The sequence below is a fragment of the Esox lucius genome, chromosome 4 (genome assembly GCF_011004845.1).
Source record: "Esox lucius isolate fEsoLuc1 chromosome 4, fEsoLuc1.pri, whole genome shotgun sequence".
NCBI lineage: Eukaryota > Metazoa > Chordata > Actinopteri > Esociformes > Esocidae > Esox > Esox lucius.
In genome coordinates, this window is record NC_047572.1 from 4,427,674 (window position 1) to 4,449,337 (window position 21,664).

The 21,664-nt window shown below is 40.0% G+C and overlaps 1 protein-coding gene across 8 annotated transcripts in view; it reads left to right on the forward strand.

Moving 5' to 3' along the window:
* atp8a1 (ATPase phospholipid transporting 8A1) overlaps positions 1-21,664 on the forward strand; it is a 231,901-nt gene that overhangs the window by 206,744 nt on the left and 3,493 nt on the right. For all 8 annotated transcript variants that reach the window (XR_004575679.1, XR_004575681.1, XR_004575680.1 and 5 more), the window contains 6 exons: positions 1,036-1,097; positions 1,423-1,479; positions 1,804-1,911; positions 14,653-14,741; positions 15,361-15,453; positions 21,236-21,327. Coding sequence is in view for 4 of the 8 variants with exons in the window: in XM_013132813.3 (XP_012988267.2) it covers positions 1,036-1,097; positions 1,423-1,479; positions 1,804-1,911; positions 14,653-14,741; positions 15,361-15,453; positions 21,236-21,327 (501 nt within the window). In the remaining 4 variants the exon portion in view is untranslated. The remainder of the gene's footprint in view (positions 1-1,035; positions 1,098-1,422; positions 1,480-1,803; positions 1,912-14,652; positions 14,742-15,360; positions 15,454-21,235; positions 21,328-21,664) is intronic.

Genomic DNA, 21,664 nt, shown 5'->3' on the forward strand with positions numbered 1-21,664 from the left:
AGAGGAAGGTATAATTCAATTTGCTTAGTTTTTTGGTTGATTCCTTCCACTCATTGTTTTGTTTGATTGGGTCTCACTGCTCACTTGTGGCTCTGTTTAGTGTATTTCTCTTTCTCTGTCAGTCTGTTCTTATGTCCCTGTCTGTGTATTAATTTTGTCTCTTTCCTCTGTCTCTCCTTTCCTCAATCGAATGTAGCACAGATTCCCTGAAGCACCACATATGTGGATGCCATGTTTAGTTTACATGTACAGTCTATTTTAGTCACTGTGTTCAAATTACATTTCCATTTTAGTCATTGTGTTTAATTTGAATGTCCATTTTAGTTACTGTGTTTAATTTACATTACTATTTTAGTCACCTGAATAAGGCTAAGAAATTAGGGGAGCATTTGAGTAAATATTTCCAGTACACTCAAAGTGCACAATTTGTGATTCATAGGAACAGACCAATTTGTCAGTTGGTAATTTGCACAGCCTTGATCTGTCTTTGTTTTTGTTATAACAGCCTGGTTTAGCTGGTGACATCCACTGTTGACCCAACCACTTCGTAATCCCTTTATTAAACAGGCACCAAGTAGCCAGGAAGAGAACATACTGGAACAGTAATTTCGTTCTTACTGTATGTTACACTTACAAATCACACCCGCACAAACACAAATAAACACAGACAGCAGTGTCAGTAATGGAAGTCCTATACTCTCTGTCTTCTGTGTTTTTCACCCCTTTAGCCTGTGTTACATCTCACTGCGCTCTGATGGTATTTTGTGCTTGCCTTCACCCACTTAGCTAAGTACTGTACTCCATCTGTACCCCTCTCCTTTACAGACACCCTACCTTCAAACGGAGCCATAGGGTGCCATTAAGCAGGCAAATACAGTGAAAGCTTTCTCTGCTGTCAGATGTTTACTCCACTGCAGACTTGTTTCCCTGGTCTAATGGAACATCATTCTTAAGCAGGTTTAACTGGTTTCTCAAGAGCTCTGGAGGAATTGCTGTCTTTCGTCTAAAAGCTTCTCATGTCGATCCTTTTCACAGATACAGTCTTTGGCAATGGAAAGACCCCGGATTATCTCCTGTTAGGCAACATGGTTTACACAGTGAGTATCCGTCTAATACTGTTTTCCCTTATGTTATGTAATCTGCTGTGTAGGGAATAGTGAGCTCACTGTGTTTTATTTGAGCTTTTTTAGTTTAGATTGAAGACATTCTCTTTTGGGGTCCTTGCACTGGCCTTATCATCTCCCTGTGTGACTCGTCTTGACCCAAAAATATATATGGATAAAATATTTAAATTAGTAAGTCATAGTTCACACCTTGAGCATTAGTCTTTGTGCCTCTGGCTTCCCTGACTTTCTTTTTGGGTTCTTTTTTGGCATGGGCGAGGAAGGTTTAGCACCTGACTTTGAGATGTGTTTTTCCTAGTTTGTGGTCATCACGGTGTGCCTCAAAGCCGGACTGGAGACCTCATCATGGACCATGGTATGCCCATCCTCTTTCCGTATCTGTCTTAATCATCTCTTTATTGCGCCACAGACACTTGTGATGCACCATTCCATCCACCTTGTATCATGACTCACTACGCACATCACATTGGCCTTATTCCAGACTTATTAGTAAGAGTAATGACTAAAGTACTTTAATGGAAAATAAATATATACTAGATTTTGGTATCTTTTACACTTGTATTTTCTTGAAAAACAGAAAAACAATAATTGTTGATATGTTAAGCCTGTCTTCTCCCAAACTGTATATAATGTGTTGTTTTGCAACAAGAAGTAAAACACTTTTTCCCATCTCCTCCAGTTCAGTCACATTGCCATCTGGGGCAGCATCGGCCTGTGGGTGGTGTTCTTCGGTATCTACTCCTCCCTCTGGCCGCTTATCCCTCTGGCTCCGGACATGTCTGGCGAGGTAAATGCTCGCTACATGCTTTAGACTGATAATGGCAAGAGGCAGGGCTCTAACTCTGTAGTACCTTGTACAAAGTCAGGTTGCTACCACTAAACCAGACCCAGGGATATAACAGCTCACATTCCTCCAAATGTTAAACCCTTCTAGATGACCTCATCACTCCTTACTCATAAATGTTCGGTTTCTCTCATAACTCATTGCTGCCACTGACCTGTGGGTTTTCCGTGTGTCTAACAGTCTGCAACGCGACACCCATGTTTCTGAAAAGAAATACCGGGGGGTGGGGTCTAGCTGTCACACTGACGGATTCTGGGTTGTGTTGTGTAATGACTTAATTGGGTCCAATTAGCCCCTGTTTGTGTAAGGTCGCCCTCGCTCGCCCCAGAGCAAATACAGGTGACATTTCAGCAGTGCCGGTTGAAAAACTGATTTGCAAGGTATCCAAGCGGGATTCAAGTTATTGGAAGTCCTGCCATCTTAAAGCACGTAGTTAAGCAAAGCATATTTGGTACAACATTTGTCTTGCGGTTCTGGATAAGAGCGTCTGCTAACTTCCAAAAAAATGTAATGGTCATAATGTTTTTCAATAACTGTCTTCACTGGGATGTGTTTTCAATACATTTGCAATATACCGCAAGTTCAGGCGCTCCTCCACTTGGTCTGACACACAAACACACACAGCAGTGCTTTCATCCAGGCCCTGCAGCTCTGAAGTAAAGGGTGAGCCCTTTGAGCCAGCTCTGTAACCCTAACGCTAGTTCAGTCGGGGAACAGTAGTACGTCATCAGAAGGGGATACATCCAAGACACCAGAGAACGCATCAGAGCCCGGCTCAATGACACCAGGCCTCAGTGGGGGACTGGGGAGGCCTCTCTACACTACAATCAAACAGCTCAATCTGTCTCTCCCCATTTCTCTATCCCTCTGGCGCTCTGTTTTGTTTTCGGTTGATCTTTTTTTGCTTGATTTTTGTAAGTCTACACCTCCTTTGACCTTTCTAGATTTAGTTCTTTCAGTGTCTCAAAGATTTATGCATTTTATCATTACTTTTTCTCATTTATGAGTATTATTGTAGAATGCTAAATACTAAAGCGGATGTGAAAATTGTGCGCAAGCACCAAAACCAAGCCTCCAAACTGGATGATGGAAAAAGTAGAAGACAGATAAGAGAAGCCAAAAAGTGCCAATGGCAAGTTTTTCCTGGCTAAGATTGGTGAAAGTGACAGCAATATTGAAGTGCTCCACAAATCTGGCCTGTAGAGTGGAAGCCATTGCTAAAGATATGGCAAATCAAATACACTACTGTTAAAAAGGTTTGTCACTTAGAAGTGTCCTTGTTTTAGAAATAAAAGCAATTGTTTTTCCTGAATAAAATAACATCTCAACAGCAACAGTGAAGAGGGCCATATCTCTGACTGGCCAGTGAAAAGAAAAGATTAAGATGTCTGTTGTATCATGGAATGCCTGGAGGGCCATGATGATGACACCATCACTTTTCTTATTCTACAGTTTCTTCACCCACTGACTCCCCAGTCCTCAGCTTTCAAGAAGAGACATTGAGCAATGGCCAACTTAATGCAGTAGCATTTGTCATTGTCAGTGGATGTGAGCTTCACTTGGATGACTGGCAAGACAGGTGCCTCGTGTCTCCGCTAAGACATCTTTAAACAAATGTTATGCTTTACCAGACATCAGGTTGGCCCTAGACCAAACTATGCATCCATTTCTGTCTTTCAGCACTTAATATGGATGACCAAATGATAGTTGGATCTTTTGAGAGGAACGACATGAGCTGAGAAATTGAGCAGCTTAGAAACACCTTTCAAGATTAAACATTGTTACGGTGTTGCAGACTTCTAGCCCCAACATCCTGCCGCATTGAGCAATCCAAGGATAGAAGATGGTTACTTCTGACTTTCTTTCAGTTTTCAGGCATACGCTTGGGTGTACTTACACGCACTTGAATCCCTGTCGTTGACATATTGCACTCAACATTGGCATCCATCGCATTCCTTCCATAGTCTGAGCCAAGCGATAGGACCTGTGTTGTCTGGGAGTGTTTTACTCAAAATGGAGAGGGGAATAATTTGGGAATTCTACAGATGTGTGATACTGATTGTTTTCTCCAAATTTAAAATTTATGATGGAGGGATACTGAAACAATTCCCTCACAATTTTTGTTTCTTGTGTTTCCTCCAACAGTGTTTTTGATCATTAACAAATAAAAACAATGATTGAGGATTATTATTTGTTTTGTTTTTTTCAGAACGTTGATAGTCTGAATGAGCTCCTCCGTCTACTTGGGCACTGGTCAGAGGTAGTGTGCTGTTTAGAGAATAAGTCTAATCTCTGCCTGTTTACTTTATTCAATTTAACATTACTGCCACATAGCAGACGTTCTTATCCAGAGCGACTTACAGTTAGCACATTCATCTTAAGATAGCTAGGTAGGACAACCGCACAGGCTCTAGAGTCTCAAGGAAGCTCATCTGTGCTCACTTACTTTGAACCGCAAGAATGTCCCCTCAGGATTTGCACTAAGAGGCCAGGTCCATCTATCACTAGACAAAACGGTCTCTCTCCACTCATACACCAGTGTAACCCAGCAAAGGCAAAGCCAAAAAGACAAAGCCAATTCTTACAGACCAGAGATCTAACCTAATGTATGGACTAGACGTGTCTGCGTGTGCCACCATCAGTGACTCTGCAAAGTAAAAAAAGCAGCACCAAAGATGATGTACCTTGCAACAGTATACTATTAAAACATCAGGCTTCCACCCACTACCCCCCAATGGTTTTATAAAAACCCACAAGATTCCTCACTATTAAGCGTGTGAACACCTCCGGTGATGGAATTGCAGAGCCACTCCAGCATTAGTGTTGACTTTGTCCCCCTCCACTGTTTTTGCTCTGCCTCAGTGTTTTCGGAGTACTTACAACCTTTTTTTGTAAAACAGTGTGTCGTACGAGAACCCCATCTGCTCTGTCATTAACATGCACACCCAGACAGACACACCCAAAGGTTTGAATGACCAAATTATTTATGGAAGGCTTTGGAAACCACTCAATAATTCATGGAATAAGACCAGTTGCACGGTGGTACCTTGATGTCTTCTATTGAGCTTTAACTGTTGCTGTTAGCTTTTTCTCTCCCTCTTTTCTTTTTTTTTGGAGGGGGGGATTTCACAGAGCTATTGTAAGTCGACACAGAGAGCAGAGATTAAAAAGATGGACCCAATTGAGTAAGCCCCGTTTTTGTTCTGCACATTGCAAGCTTAGCAGGGCGTGGTGTTAGGAGTTGATGAACTCTGCATTCGACTTACAATGCCTTATAATGACTGCATGGAGAACTGGTGGATTTGTGGGCTGCATCCGAGCAAGGCCCCACTCTCAAGTCTAACTCTTGCTCTCTTCCTCCTTCAGTTTGTCTCACTATTTCTTTTTCTTTCTCACGCACTCTGTCCTCTTCTTTATTTCTGTACTATTTTCTGTTTCTTTCAATCCTCTGCTTCACTCTCCCATTTTCTCACTTGTGTTTTTTCTCCTCTTTCTTTCCCCTTTATTTTTTCTTCTCTCCTCTCTTTCTCTAAATAAGTGAATTTTTCTTTCATCAAATCTTCAGGGACTGGTTTTTTCTTCCTGCTTATAGAGGACATAGTTGGGGGCAGTAGGAGGGAGCTGCTTGCAAGGGATTCCGGGGCACATTTCACTGCCAAAGCACCAGTTTTTCCTTGGTTCAGTAAGATACAAATATGCCCTCTCAATTTACCCAATAGCAATTTACCAAGTTGCCTTTGCTCCACAGCAAAATAGCCACTCTGGTCCAATTTTTGTGCTGGTTTGGTGAGGTAGAGGCCTCATATTTAAGGCAAAGTTATGCTAATGGGGGGTTACACCAAATCTCCTCATTGGACTGGTTTTTGAGGGATAATTTTCTCAAATTAGATTATGGCACATGAGTGTGCTTTACCCTTAAAGCACTCTGTGGATAAGGTTTGATTGGAATCTGTCCAGGGTTTAGTTTCCCTGGCACTGTTTCCAAATGCTAACCTTTGAGTTTTTGGGCTTCATTGACCACTTCTAGCATTTTTCATGCATCATATCCAGATCTTCCAAAATATCTGAAATGTATTGTATTTTTACCATGACCTGAATGAGATTTGTTCCAGAAATGCCACAAAATGATGCCATATGGTGTATGTACACTGGTGGACTCAACATCTCTTTTATTCTGCTAGAATAAACATGAAAAATACAACTAAGTATTACTTAGATAAGATATTGTCTGATGTGTGCTGTTAGCGAAGAGCTACTACATACAGTAGACCTGTGTATTTTAATGTGAGTGGCTGATGTAATGTGATCTACATGTACATTGTGCCTGTACTGTACTTGAATTTCACAACCTCATTGCCCAAGCTCCACAACAAACCTCTGGCATGACTAGACTGATTGACTCATCCTTCTGGTTCTGCTAATAAATAAGAACATTCAAAATATGGGCTGCCCATTATAACAAATGTGTTTAGGTAACCCACTTTTAAAGACTACTGCTATGCAGCAACATTTCACCTGAGCTCCACGGTTGACCTTTGTTCCCTGGCTGTCTGATCTTGGGACCTGTCACGGTCACTGTCTGATTCTGGTGAAATGCTGTACAGAATATGACATTAACAGCTTGATCTGCAGAGATGCCGGCAGAATCTGATGGCAGTGTTTGATCTGTAAGAGCAACATTAGGTTGAAATGTAAATTGCAGCTACCTATGTATAGAACCACATGTAACTTTTCAAGAAATCAACTATTAAGCAAGCTACTTAGCTAGCTATGTCTTCTAATGTCTCATAGCTAGCTAGCAGTAGCACTGACTTTGTCTTTGCATAGAAAAAATGCACATATCTCTAACTTAAGTCTTCTTGTCTGGTGTCATCTAGGTGCTAGCTGTGAGTGAGGTGAACATAATGTTGGACTGTTTGCTAGCTAGTGAACAAAACATTAGCTAGCACGCAAATATATATTTTGCAACTATCATTAATATATTAACGTTATACATTAATGATAACCCTAACCACACCTAACATGGTTGCCAATTAAAAAAAATACACTGATAGATTAGCTTATTTATACATATGGGAGGTAGTTAGCAAGAGGTAATGTCAGCTACAGCTCTGTGAACATGACCTTTCCATGACTTACCTCAAAACAAAGTGTATGCGTGTGGTCCTTAAGCCAGTCTGATTCAAATTACGCAATTGCTTACCATACTGTTTCCGCACTGTTCTAAAGAGGTTCAGCTTTTAATAAAATAGAGTTGTGTTGATGAAAAGTTGTTGGGACAAAATGCTATTTTCAAAATGTAGGAGGACATGTCCCACTCATGTATAATGAAAACGACGCCACTGCTACTTACGCCACATTTTAAATGGGAAGTGAACTGTCTCTTTAAATAACCCTAATCCTTTCATTTTGACCAATAAAAAAGAGCTCCACAAAGACACTATGTGCCCAAGTGGCTAGTATCTGAATATTTGTAACTAGTGGCATCGGCTATCTCAACGGCCAGACCCTGAACAGAGAGGGGAGAGGCTCAAGTCTGACAGTGTTTGAGATATAAAAGGAAAAGAGAGGTCATGACAAAGGTGTGTGTGTGTGTGGAAAGTTTTTTAATTTATACAGCCCAAGTCCTAGGAACAGGTTGAAGAGCCAAAGCCTTGTTTCTCCTTCCATCAGATTTACAATCACCCTGGCAGGCATTCATGTTTTGGGAGTCACACTGTCACTGTGACCTGTCAGGTAGGATCAACAAACTTCCCCCCCCGATCAATTAATCCAGACAGTATGTAGTAAGAGGATACCACTACTCTGAACCCATTGGAAAAGTATGTCTCTTGACAATCTCCACTTTGAAAAGGACTGCTTGGAAAAGGATGAGTTATGGGGAAAAAATTATGTAACACTTTATTTGAAGGGTACTGTCATAACCATGACATGACACATGAAGGAATCATTTTGAACATTTATAAATGTTGTCATTAGGTGTCATTTGGTTGATTGTCAACATAACCTGTGTCTTTTTTTATGACAACATGACAGTAACCAAGACAACATAACCTGTCATAAACATGGGCCTAATTATCAAAATTGAAGAAACTATTTAGCCAGTATTCTGTCTGCCATAAAAGGAACTTTGCTGATCCTGAGACTGGTGCTCATACTCAGCATATTGAGCATGCATGGCAGAAATACAAATTGGAAATATGGATTGCACTCCTGAGTCACTAAAGAGTCACTTCAAAATGATAATCGCACCACTGGTCAGCCATACACCATGATAATGGTGTCTTGGGCAGACTTTTCCATTATGTGAAAAAGTCAAGTTAATACAAAAGTTTTTTGCAGGAAAATAGTTTGTACTGTAATGTTGTTCATGTTGATGCAGGACATCCATTCATGTAACTAGTGGTTTGCATGAACAATAGGCTAAAAATACACTATTCAAGAGATAATATACATAATCCAATTTGTTAATATGATTACAGTGCAGTAACCATTATTAAAAGGTAGACTGGCTACGTGCGTCTTGAAATAGGTGTGACATATAAAATGTATGGTCGCATTTGGGGTTGATAATGATTTTTGAAGGACACTTTTATATTGAAGGACACATACTACGGTTGGCCTATAGGGGGCAGTTTGACGTGGCAGTGTTGCGTTGGGACTGTTAACGATCCAAACACCTGCGCCTTCTCGTAACTCTTCAAGGAAAAGCCATGTCTTTCTCATCATTTATCCCGTTTCCCTGGTCGGTAAAGTACAAAAGTACATTGGACCTTTCGGTACAGTTTGATAACTTGCCTGTTAAAGTGTATGTAGAGGGTTGGGAAACCATGATCATTGTATAACTATGACAGAGACCCGTGTCTATGTAAAATGCCATGACGGGAGTCCATTCCTTTGGAAAAAACGAATTTGTTACTGTATTGTACTGAATTGTTTTTTTCGAAAACAACACTCCTGACAATATCCCTTAGATTAATATAATTGAATTTTGTAACTGTATTGTTTTAGCAACTTTGCAGTCGTTGCACTGTAAGGGTTAGCGATTAGCTTGTTCCTTGTTGTTAGCTGGCTTCAGTTGGTTATTAGCTGGCTCCAGTTAGCTGTATGCTAGCTCCAGTCAAGTGTTTGTCAGTTCCGGGTAGCACTTTGCTAACTTGCTTAGCCGTGTTCTATTTGTGTTAACATGAAGGAAATTTGTTAAACTATCACTATCTAGCCTACTTTATAAATAATGTTTTCAATGTGATTATATTTTGAATAGTTTACATTACTTAGGCTATTGTTCATGCAAACAACTAGGTACTGTACATTAATGGATGTCCTGTATCAACCTTAACAAATTACAGTGCTAATTATGTTCTTGCAAAAAACGACATGAGTTCATGTCCTGTGTCAACATGAACAAATGACACTACACTCTGTTTGTTAATGCATGTGTGAACCATTAATAAAGTTGGGGTTATAATTGTTAACCGTTTGTTCATGTCTTGTTCATCAATGTTCGTTCAAGGTAACTACTGCATTTGTTAATGGTTGTTCATGTACCCTTATCGGAAAGTGTTACCAAAGTAGGATTGTTGAAAGTATTTTTTTTTTTTTGCAGTTACATAGTAAGTGTCAACAGAAAGTATTACTGATTTATTTTTTGATTTAAAAAAATTCTGTATAACATAATATTCAGTATAATATTAGTTTTTATTGATTCTTTAATGTTATTATGTTTTGTCAAGGTAGTTATTGCCGCAAACCAGATCAAAGGTCATATAATTAGAAATTAGAACCCTAAAATGGAAGTGAGGTTTCTTATGATGGGATCAAAGATCAACCGTTATGGTCAGGGACTCTACCAAGACTGTCTACCAAGATTTGTCTTTGCTATGTTATGTTATTGAATAATGTATGTGCATTGTATAGCCAGACAGTTTTGGAGAAATATGACTTTCAATATCGCTACAGAACTGCTGATATGCCAACATTCCATTCAAACATTCTATTAATTGCTTTCAATCCACAGCCATACACTTGCTGACATTTGTTGATAAGGACTTGCATCGAAAAAAACATTTTGTGCAGATCAGTCAATAATGTCAACCAAGTCAATGGTGAGTACTGTCATTATTAGCATCATTTCTGCACCCCTTTTTTCCCCCTTTTTAATTTTTCTAGTGCATAATTTCACACATAATCACACAAAAAAGACACAAAATACAGACAGACAATCACACTATGTAAGTGGTGCGTCGTCCCTTGCTTTTATATCCAGGGGATGTGAGGGTCCATGCTCCAGGAAAACCACAAAAACAGTCAGTACGTGGGTTGGTCCACCAGTTTCGAGTGAGATTGTAAAAGTGTGCATTAATTTGCCTAAATTATATTTCTTAAAAAATCCTACAGCTTTACAACTAAAATGGAGATCAGGTATTCAAACAGAAAATCTGTATAAAACCTTTTTATACTGTACTTGTAAGAAGAGTTTACAAAAACATTGCACTATTTGTTTTATATTAAAAGCCTGTATTTTCCTACTAACACTTCAGTAAATGTGTTACTACTGCCATTCATCAAATTGTGACAGGTTTGGATCTTTCCCTGACCAAAATGGCTTCCATTTGATCCCATTTTGGAATTTAGAGGGCTTATGACATAGTTCCTCTAGTAATTTTTTGATGTCAGTGGCAGTTTATAGTGACAGGCTGAATGGTCTTTCACCTATGACTATGAATGTTTCATGCTTGGCAGTTGTAGATATTTTGTGTGGGTGGGTGTGTGTTCACTAGTGCATGTGTCATGGGTGCATCTGTCAGTACATGTCTATGAGCAAGTCAGTTTGTGTGTGACCATGTTTGTGTGTCTCCAGTGGCGGTGAAGTGGTTGATGGCCTGTCAAAACACTGCCCTGTAGCTGCGGACATCAGTGTCTGCCTGCCCAGACAAGTTTATTAGTTTGTCCTAAAAATATACCCAAAGCCCCCTTCGCACCATCTCCCATAGGCCTCTAGGAATGAGCCATCGCTAGCATCTACTGAAAACGGCTGATCCAGTCTGCATTTAGTGTGTGTTCCAAAATCCTCAAGAGATGAAAATGTACTAAGCTTAGGTTAAACATGGAATTTAGGGTTTTGCAAAGTAGTCAAACTTTCAATGCATTTGGTGTTGAATTGTTTAGCTATGTGTCAAGCAACTGTTGTTTTGGTTGCGTTGTTTGCTCATTGAATTATTTGTAAGTTTTAATAAGGTGCTGGTTTATTTTTTATTCTCATTTACTTTGATTTAGTGTGTTTAAAGTGCTGAGAAGATATGTGGTTTATTTTCAAAATACTGTCAAGACAGTTTAAATGGGGCAATTAACTGCAACTGTGTGATACACCAGGTGAAAACCAAAATAATTAAAATGACCTTACAATAAAGACAGGTCTCTGTTTCCACCCAGGACTGCTTAACTTCAGACTTGATGTGAAAATGTCTTGTGTGCACCTATGTAATTTTCCCTCAATTTATGCATTTTGGGCACGGTTGGGTAGCATAGAAAAGCGCCATTCATTCACATCCCATTTCAAACATTACGAAAAAGACATTTTGATTTCCAGTCATTTGAGATTTCCTTCTTCCCCAATGTTTTTGTCAGACATCAAAGTTTATTTATCTGGTAATGGTGAACATATTAGATAATTTGGGAACACCTGAACCCTTTTGATACTTTTGACACTGATCTGTGTGTGTGTGTGTGTGTGTGTTTGTCCGTCTGAAGGCGCCATCCCAGGGTCCAGCCTGTTTCATATTACAGGAAGAACATTGTCTGGGGGCCCCTGAAGTTTGAACAAGTGGCGTGAGCGTGATGCCATGGAGCACACGTTTTGCTCTTTGACATGTAATGACAGATAGTTTTAGTGCAGCCCATCCAAAGCAAACACAGCCTGGAACCGACTGCTGCACGGAATAGCCCGTGTCAAGAGACCTACCACCTAAAAAAAACTTTGTCTAAACAACAGACTGTCTGACTTTTTTGTGTTGATGACCAGGGGGAACTTGCTGTCTTCTAAGGCCTAGTACACACACATACACAGGTATTTTTTTTAAATGTTTTTCCTGGCAAGAGTGTGGGGTGTAGCAGTGACCTCTGTAATGCATTCTGACACCTCTGTTCCTCAATATAGTGGGAGAGTAACTGTACATTTGTGTAAACATGTAAAAAGTCCTGTTAGCTACATCCGCCATTGCACAAAATTGCCTCATGTGAACAAAGGAGATCAACACTATTGTTGTTTGCTCCTTGGGGTTTAGGGCTGGGTGTCTCTGTAAGGCACTTTGTGACAACTGCAGTTGTAAAAAGGGCTTTATAAATAAATTTGATTGATTTATTGAGATAACAGCGCACACTTTGACGTTACAAGAAATTGCGTGTGGAGGAAAGGCCAAAACGCATAGAAACCCCAGTTTTAAAAAATACCTGTTTACGTGTGGACAAGGCCTAAGAGGGTTAGGGACACATGGGACTACAAAAGAAGTGAATGAAGAGTTTCATCTGAGTATATCAAGTCTTCATTCACCCTAAGGGTTTTGTCTGAAATTACCTCCTATAGCCCTACAGGCCTCACTCATAGGAAAATTAGACCTTTTAGGATGCCGATTTGGTTATCACGTGATCCATTTGTGGGTGTCTTGGAACCCAGTAGACAGTGCATTCACAAGATACTGCACACGCAATCACTGGAACAGTGGGTGTTTATTCAAACTTTCAGCCAATAGCTCTTTACTCTGCTTAGATGTTTGGTAACACTTATTTTTGGAGAGTTCCAATAGTCCATCTCTAAATACTTCAGACTATATTATAACTATACTATTCCTTAACTCTTATCCTAAATCTCTGTTAACCCCGGGCTTAAGTCTTGAGTATAGATTTTTTGCCTTCTGTCACTAGCAGCAGCTTTATCGTTAGATAAGTAATCCTTAGTATGTCTTAATGAGTATGCCTCTAAGACTGATTCTCAGATTTGGACAGATCTTTAGCTGCAACAGATACAGTTGATAATACAACTTAGGGGCGTCACTAGGATCACAATACATTCGGGGCTTAGCCCCACCCCGCCCAGGACAAAGTACAGGGTTTTGAATGTATATGCGAAAAATGTACATGCTAGGGGCCTACACGTCTACAACGTCATAATCGAAATTATAGATGAATAGATCAGGGGCTATTTCTTTATTATTAATATTTTTTGGTCAATTTGAGATCCGAGGCTAGAGCACCCAACGACGCCACTGGGACAACTGTCTGTAGAGCATCAATCGATCGAGACTCTGAAAATACAGTTTAACCAAATGTTCCAACAAGTTAACTGTCCAGGAGTCAAGGAGCATTTTACATATCCTGCTGTAATTGACCACCATTTATGTTGTTCCCAAATGCTTGAAAAAGGCCACCATCAAAACTTTACCTCAGGTGACTTTCTTCTCTGGCCTTCTCCTGTTTCCCCACTCCTTGAACTAGGTATTGGATGAAAGGTTCTTGTTGATCCAATCATTAGCCTACCTTGGAGGCATCCGCACTGCTGCCCCCTTTATTCCCCACCTGCTCTGGAGGATATTCAAACTGTGAATCATCAGGATTGATTGTAGCTTATTAATGGGATTGGTCAGAAATGCCTGAGAGCATGTTTTGTAAAAAATTAAATAAAACAATTGTAGGACAAGAGCGGCAAAATTTATCCTCTTAGAATTCCTCCAATCTAGCTAGACGTTTTTTGTTGCAAATGAAGGATTAGCTGCATGCTAATCTTAAAGGAATTATTTCCAATCTGATGAAGTCTTGGATACCATTGGTTTGTGTCTTCCTGCAGTTCCAACAAAGTTGTATTATGTAGCATTTGGATAGCCTAGCACAACCTCCTGAAGCCTTCGGCAAAAACTAGCCAGCTCCAAACTCAATCGTTTTATCGGCCTTGAATCATTATAGGTTCAATTAAAGACTGACCTTAGTTCTTTGTCTGGGGTAGCTTCATCCTGCCACTCCCTAGTACTTGAAAGCAATTTTCCCATGTTTTTGGTGCTGATAGGAAATACTTTGAATTAAACGGGTATGGACATGGTTACTTTTTTTCCTTAGCTTGTCATTTAGCGGGTACTCCTATCCTGAGCAACTTACAATAATGAGTGCATACATTCTCATACTGGACCCATATGGGAATCTAACTCATTCCTGTCATTTTCTCTACACACCGTACAGCACGGGACATTGAGTGCTTCCCCTTTTTGTGGTTATGTATCCCCTGGTGTGTTAGAAAAGTGTGATGGATACTATAGAAATAGCTTACCAACATAGTAATTAACACCACTGTAACTGGATGAACAAAGCAGCTTCCTATACCCTAGGGAGGAATCTCAGGATGAATAGTGAAAACCAAAACAACAGTAAGGGTGTCGTTCAGCCACGGTGGATTTTGTAAATCTGGTCAAACTGGGTTAACTGGTCACCTTATTGTTTTTTTGCCTATTGATTTGCTTATTATGGTTATTTTTGCAGTCCATCGTTGTTGCGAAGCATATGCTTTATGCAAGCTGACAATTTTTTTTGGGTTACTGCTTATGACCTACTTTACTTCTTGACCCAATGATTCCTGTGTGGTCTATAATGACTTAATGACCTTCTTTGTGTGTGTGTGTGTGTGTGTGTGTGTGTGTTCAGGCGGACATGATGTTCTGTTCTGGTGTGTTTTGGACTGGGCTGATCTTCATCCCTATCACCTCCCTGGTCTTTGATGTTGCCTACAAAGTGTAAGTACCCAGGGTGGTGGAAGCTGCAGACCTAGGCCAATATATGTCCCCTATATTGGTTCTCCATGGGTCTTCCTACTGTGCACTATTATGTCAGAAACAAATAAATATATATTTAACATTTAAAAATACAAATGTACTGTGATTTATAGCATTCGATTTGTAGCTAATTTTGTTTTTATGTTATTAGGTATAATTTTTCAATAGTAACTAGGTTTCAGACATGTGGGTGTAACACTCAGTTAAATCTTTTTTCTGAATTAGACCAGGAGAGGTTTCTTCGTCACCAATAAATTACAGGCAGTTCAACATTTTATACATGTTTGCTGCAGACTTGAACTCACAATAGAATACAGATTAATGTTGTCAGAAATCTTGCCACACTGAAAGGCTTTCTACTCACCTGACATTTCCACACTTTATAGATGTTATGTAGAATTCATTTGGGCTATTATGTTTATAAATAATATGTAATGAATTTATAATGCATAATCATTTTAAGTGCTCCATTTAATAATAAATTAACCCTTATTTTACCCGGTAATTTGGCTGATAAAGCATTTCAGCAACAACATGTTGTAATTACCTAATAGTGATGTTTGCTCCTGTTGGCCCGCAGTGTAAAAAGGGTATGCTTTAAGACCCTGGTGGATGAGGTGCAGGAGCTAGAAGCCTTGTCTAAAGACCCTGGAGCTGTGGTGCATGGGAAGAGGTACTCTCACTTATTTTTCATCACCTTCCTTTTCTTTCTGAGAAATGCTTTGTATGCTGATCTTGCTTTGCTGTTAGTAAGGTTTATTCTGGTACAGGGCTCCAGCCTAACAATTTCTAATGGTCTCCTGGAGTCTTTCATTTGGTGGCACACTCCCAAAATGTATATACAGTGTGGAGAACAAGTAATTGATACACTGCCGATTTTGCAGGTTTTCCCACTTACAAAGCATGTAGAGGTCTGTAATTTTTATCATAGGTACTCTTCAACTGTGCGTGACGGAATCTAAAACAAAAATCCAGAAAATCACATTGTATGATTTTTAAGTAATTAATTTGCATTTTATTGCATGACATAAGTATTTGATACATCAGAATAGCAGAATTTAATATTTGGTACAGAAACCTTTGTTTGCAATTACAGTTCTTGACCAGGTTTGCACACACTGTAGCAGGGATTTTGGCCCACTCCTCCATACAGACCTTCTCCTGATCCTTCAGGTTTCGGGGCTGTCGCTTGGCAATACGGACTTTCAGATCCCTCCAAAGATTCAGGTTCAGGTCTGGAGACTGGCTAGGCCACTCCAGGACCTTGAGATGCTTCTTATGGAGCCACTCCTTAGTTGCCCTGGCTGTGTGTTTCGTGTCGTTGTCATGCTGGAAGACCCAGCCACGACCCATCTTCAATGCTCTTACTGAGGGAAGGAGGTTGTTGGCCAAGATCTCACGATACATGGCCCCATCTATCCTCCCCTCAATACGGTGCAGTCATTCTGTCCCCTTTGCAGGAAACCATCCCCAAAGAATGATGTTTCCACCTCCATGCTTCACAGTTGGGATGGTGTTCTTGGGGTTGTACTCATCCTTCTTCTTCCAAACACAGCGAGTGGAGTTTAAACCAAAAAGCTCTATTTTTGTCTCATCAGACCACATGACCTTCTCCCATTCCTCATTTGGATCATCCAGATGGTCATTGGCAAACTTCAGACGGCCTGGACATGCGCTGTCTTGAGCAGGTGGACCTTGCGTGCGCTGCAGGATTTTAATCCATGACGGCGTAGTGTGTTACTAATAGTTTTCTTTGAGACTGTGGTCCCAGCTCTCTTCAGGTCATTGACCAGCTGTGTAGTTCTGGCCTGATCCCTCACCTTCCTCATGACCATTGATGCCCCACGAGGTGAGATCTTGCATGGAGCCCCAGACCGAGGGAGGCTGACCATCATCTTGAACTTCTTCCATTTTCCTAATAATTGCGCCAACGGTTGTTGCCTTCTCACCAAGCTGCTTGCCTATTGTCCTGTAGCCCATCCCAGCCTTGTGCAGGTCTACAATGTTATCCCTGATGTCCTTACACAGCTCTCTGATCTTGGCCATTGTGGAGAGGTTGGAGTCTTTTTATTTGAGTGTGTGGACAGGTGTTTTTTATACAGGTAACAATTTCAAACAGGTGCAGTTAATACAGGTAATGAGTGGAGAACAGGATTGCTTCTTAAAGAAAAGTAACAGGTCTGTGAGAGCTGTAATTCTTACTGGTTGGTAGGTGATCAAATACTTATGTCATGCAATAAAATGCTAATTAATTATTAAAAAATCCTACAATGTGATTTTCTGGATTTTTGTTTTAGATTCCATCTCTCACAGTTGAAGTGTACCTATGATAAAAAAAAAAAAATTACAGTCCTCTACATGCTTTGCAAAAATTACAGACCTTATACATGCTCTACTGCAAAATCAGCAGTGTATCAAATACTTGTTCTCCCCACTGTATAATAATAAGAATAAAACAAATATTTGTTAAATTTGTTTATTTCTACATGATTAATTTAGTCATTTTATTAGATTGTAAGTTTAGACTTTTGCCCTTATTTTTGCCATTATTTTTGCCAAGAACATCTTTTTTACAGCTGAAAACATTTGTTTTTATATTAGTTTTTTGGGGAGCTAAGTTAGCAAGTATTATCATACATTTTTGTAAATGCCTTGTGTTGTGGCGTGCTAGATTTCAACGTGGCAATTAAGGAAAAGTGATTTGAAATGATTAAATTAGTAAAAATAGTATTTCTTAATCCATTTAAAATATGGCCTACAGTAGTTGTCACTTCAACACAATTAGGAGTCCTTCCAAAGCATAATAGTTAATCTCCCATTTTATCTGTATATGTACATTATCCTGCAGACCAATGACAACTATTGCAGATGGTCACGTAAGGAGTTTTTTGACTGTAAGAGTAAAGGTCAGCCCGGTTCCCCGGCTGGCCCATGTGGAAAGAAAAATTGCAGGAATTCATCTCTCTGAGTTAGTTCAACGCAGGTAAAAAAAATAATAATACAGAACAAAAAACGTGTGCGTTTTTCAAAGTGTAAACCTCTTCATTGAAACTGTAATCCTTCGTTTTCATGTTCTAAATGGGTTTCTCACTTATGTACGGCGCTATTTTTCGCTAAACCTTTTTAATCTCACTGAAACTAAACTTGAAAAAAAAATATTATCGGGGGGTATCCCCCGGCCAAAACAGGTATTAAATAGCTTACTGTACTAATATGGTCCAGTTCACCCTCATGATGTCTGCTCGTTGAGTTCTACTCCAGACAATCAATTTCAGCTGTAACACGCTTATTACAGCCATCCCTCATGAACTGGCTCCCAGAGATATCTGACGTCCCGAACGGCACACTGCACCCTATATAGTGCGCTTCATTTGACCAAAGCACTATTTTGGGAAATCGGTCCGATGTGGGACCTGGAGTCAGAATCCCATCACTCCTGGAGTCAGGACCCAAGGGGACCCTCAAAGGCCTGCAGACTGCATTAGCATGGATGGGATCACCCCCCCCTTACGCCAACACCCTCTTTGGCTGCAGTCCCAGCCCAGTGGGTTAGGACCCTGGGACTGAGGTATTCAGCCACACACACACACCCTTTCTCACACAATTCCTTTCTCACACATCTACAGACACTGAAGTATTTACACACAGATGCAGTACCAGTCAAATGTTTGGATATATAGTTTCACTTAAGTGGGTGTGTCCAAACCTTTGACTGGTACTCTGCGTACCTTACAAATTTGCATGGATACTCTATCGCTGCGTCTTTTTCTCTTTGTGTATGTTTCTCTCTCTCTCTTTGTCTCTGTAGGATTCCCACACACATGTACTCACACACAGTATAGTCTTTACGAAGAAAGAAGTACAGTTGGTTGGTCTGGCTTCTCTGTGCCTGTAGAGAACTGTCCTGGGAGAGAAAGGAATTGATGTATTGAAGGGTTAAGTCTGACTGAAGGGCTCAACTGGGCACTCATACACTGTAGGGGTAGACCGATTATCAGCCTGGCCGATATTTGGATCCAATATTCTGACTTTTTACAATAATCGTAATCGTTCATTGGTCTGATATAACTGCCAATAAAATTCTTAGTTTTAAATGCGCTTCTCTGGCAGCCCCATCTCTCTGAAAGGTTTCTGCTTGTATTGCTCAATGTCCCACCTGCAGAATTATCAGAGAGATGCATGGCTGAGACGAGAGGTAAAGAATGCTGACATGGCTATAAACATCCCAAAAATCTTACAAGTTGCAACTGACATTACCCTCATTATGATCTTTTCCTATTATGACAATAACCAGTTAAATGTTTCTGTGGACTAAAGTTACTCCACCTAAAATACCTTAACTAATGTTTTGGTGTAGCCTACTAGCAGAAAAGCAGACTTTAGAATGCGATTTTTCTGGACCTCTGTTTAATAAGACTAACATGATAAATCAGCCACATCTGATACACAAAAGTTTCTGCCTAATGCTCTTTGTTGCAGTCAAAGATGGCTAAAGCAAACGTTTCAGTTTATTTATGCAGTGATATTTTTGTGTAACAATGTCAGTGCGAATGCACCTAGATATCTAACGTTCTTAGTATGGTGACAATTAATATATCACCCGTATTTTAATGTTTTTACATGATGGTAGCTAGGTTTAGCAGAAGTAACATCACCTTTGCTACATTAACGTTCAAGATTTCACCTCTGTTGTGAGGAAATTCTGTTTCCTACCATTTGCACTTCACTATACTGGCCACCTACATGAACGTGAGTGTTACCCCACGTGCACACTCTGTGTTACCCCATACTCCCCCTTTTCAATCCCCCCATGTTTATTCAGCCACAGCGTATACCAGTAAAATGCTTTTATTTTTTAAGTGCAAATACAGTATTTCACAATGAATGTGTATAAATAAACAGATAGAATTTTCAAAGTAGTGTAAATAAGTTTGACAAGAAAATGCTTGTATGTACCCTCACAGCGATGCAGGAACAGAACATTCTTTAAAGTATACATACAATTTAACAGGGTTACAAGAAAATATGTTACATATATTAATTCAAATCAAATAGATATTGGGACACATTACTAAAAACAGCAATGTAATTAAACAGTGCAAATAGCTACGTTTAAAGTGGAAATGCTTGCTTGCAGATTCCCACACTGCAATACAAAAATAGAAAGTTCTCAAAAGGACACTGACGGCCAAAAGTTTGGAATAATGTATAGATTTTGAGGAGTAAAAATAGAAATAAATTGTCAATGTGAATAAAACCTTTACAAAATACTAACCTCACAGCAATGCACCAATAGAAAGGCTAAACATTTTAAGTAATGCACAACAAAATAACTACACCCTAATAAATATACTAAAAACTATATAAGGTAGAGTATCTGGTAGCATCAATTGAGACTTGAGTGTGTGTGTGTGTAAATCAGTCCAGTTCAAGTGACCTTCGCCGGTCAGCTAATTTGATCAGAAAACCAAAAATCCAGTATCCACACCAAGCATCATGTCCCCAGTTGCCCGGTAAACCACAGCTTCTCTTCTCTTAAAGTGTTCTGAAATATCAGGTGTCCAGGGTAGGGCTCCCCATAAGAGCGGTTGTCTCTCCTTCATTCGTCAGCTGATTTGATCAGGTACTCAAACTCAGCAGAGCACCAGCTACGAAAGGAAACCAACAATCCACCGGGGTCAGTCTCCATATCAGACATCATGTCCTCAGTTGCCCCGGCAAATTGCTACTTCTCTTCAGACAAAAGTTATTTCAGCTAACTAGCCAAAGCCTGTGAAAGTACAGTAGACAATAAATTGACAATGTCAAAACGGTACAATGTCAAAATCTCCAAACTAGTTATTACTTTTGTAGTTGTATAAAAAATCTGCTTACTTGTAACCAACTTGCGCAATCGGAATTGTAGATGAATAGATCAGGGGCTATTTCTTTATTATAATTTATTTTGGTCAATTTGAGATCCGGGGCTATTCAGAAAAGATCTGGGGCTATAGCACCGGACGCCCAGGGCTAACGACACCACTGGGACAACTATCTGTAGAGCATCAATCGATTGAGACTCTGAAAATACAGTGTAACCAAATTTTCTAAAAAGTTAACTGTCCAGGACTCAAGGAGCATTTTACATATTCTGCTGTAGTTGACCACTATGTTGTTCGCAAAAGCGGGAAAAAGGCTACCATCAAAACCTTACCTCAGGTGACTTGCACTTTTTTACCTCAGCTCCCTGCACTTTATTCTTCAAAATATAATGTTTCAATTGTTCTGTTTTCTAGTACTTAAAATGTTGACAGTAAAAAATCATTTTTGACTGGACCTATATATTGGCCCCAAATATAGATCATTGGTTTCCTTGATCACTAATAATCGGTATCGGAATCGGCCCTGAAAAAAACATATCGGTTGACCCCTAATACACTGTCACTCTCCGTGTGTGTGTGTGTGTTTCTTTGCAGTCTGACGGAGAGGGCTCAGCTGCTGAAGAATGTCTTCAAGAAGAGCACAGTCAGTCTTTACCGATCAGATTCCATGCAGCAGAACCTGCTCCGTAAGTCCCGCACACACATTTAAAACCCTGCATTTAACTCACATACTGACCCAATGGAAAGCCCTCACACTTTCCTCTTCGAGAAAGGTAGCAGCTATGGTCCAGACCCAGGCTCATCCAAATGAGTGTAGTTACCACGCAGATACAAAGCTTCACACTTTGGATTATCCCTTTATATTGCACTGCTTTTGGCCAGAGCCCTATTTCCTATATTGTGCGCTGCTTTAAACCAGGGCCCTGCGGACTTGAAGCCCAGGCACGGTGTTGGAGAAGTGCTAATGCTCAGTCGATCCCAGCGCTCTTCATAATTCGATGCACATGTTCCACATTAGCCAGG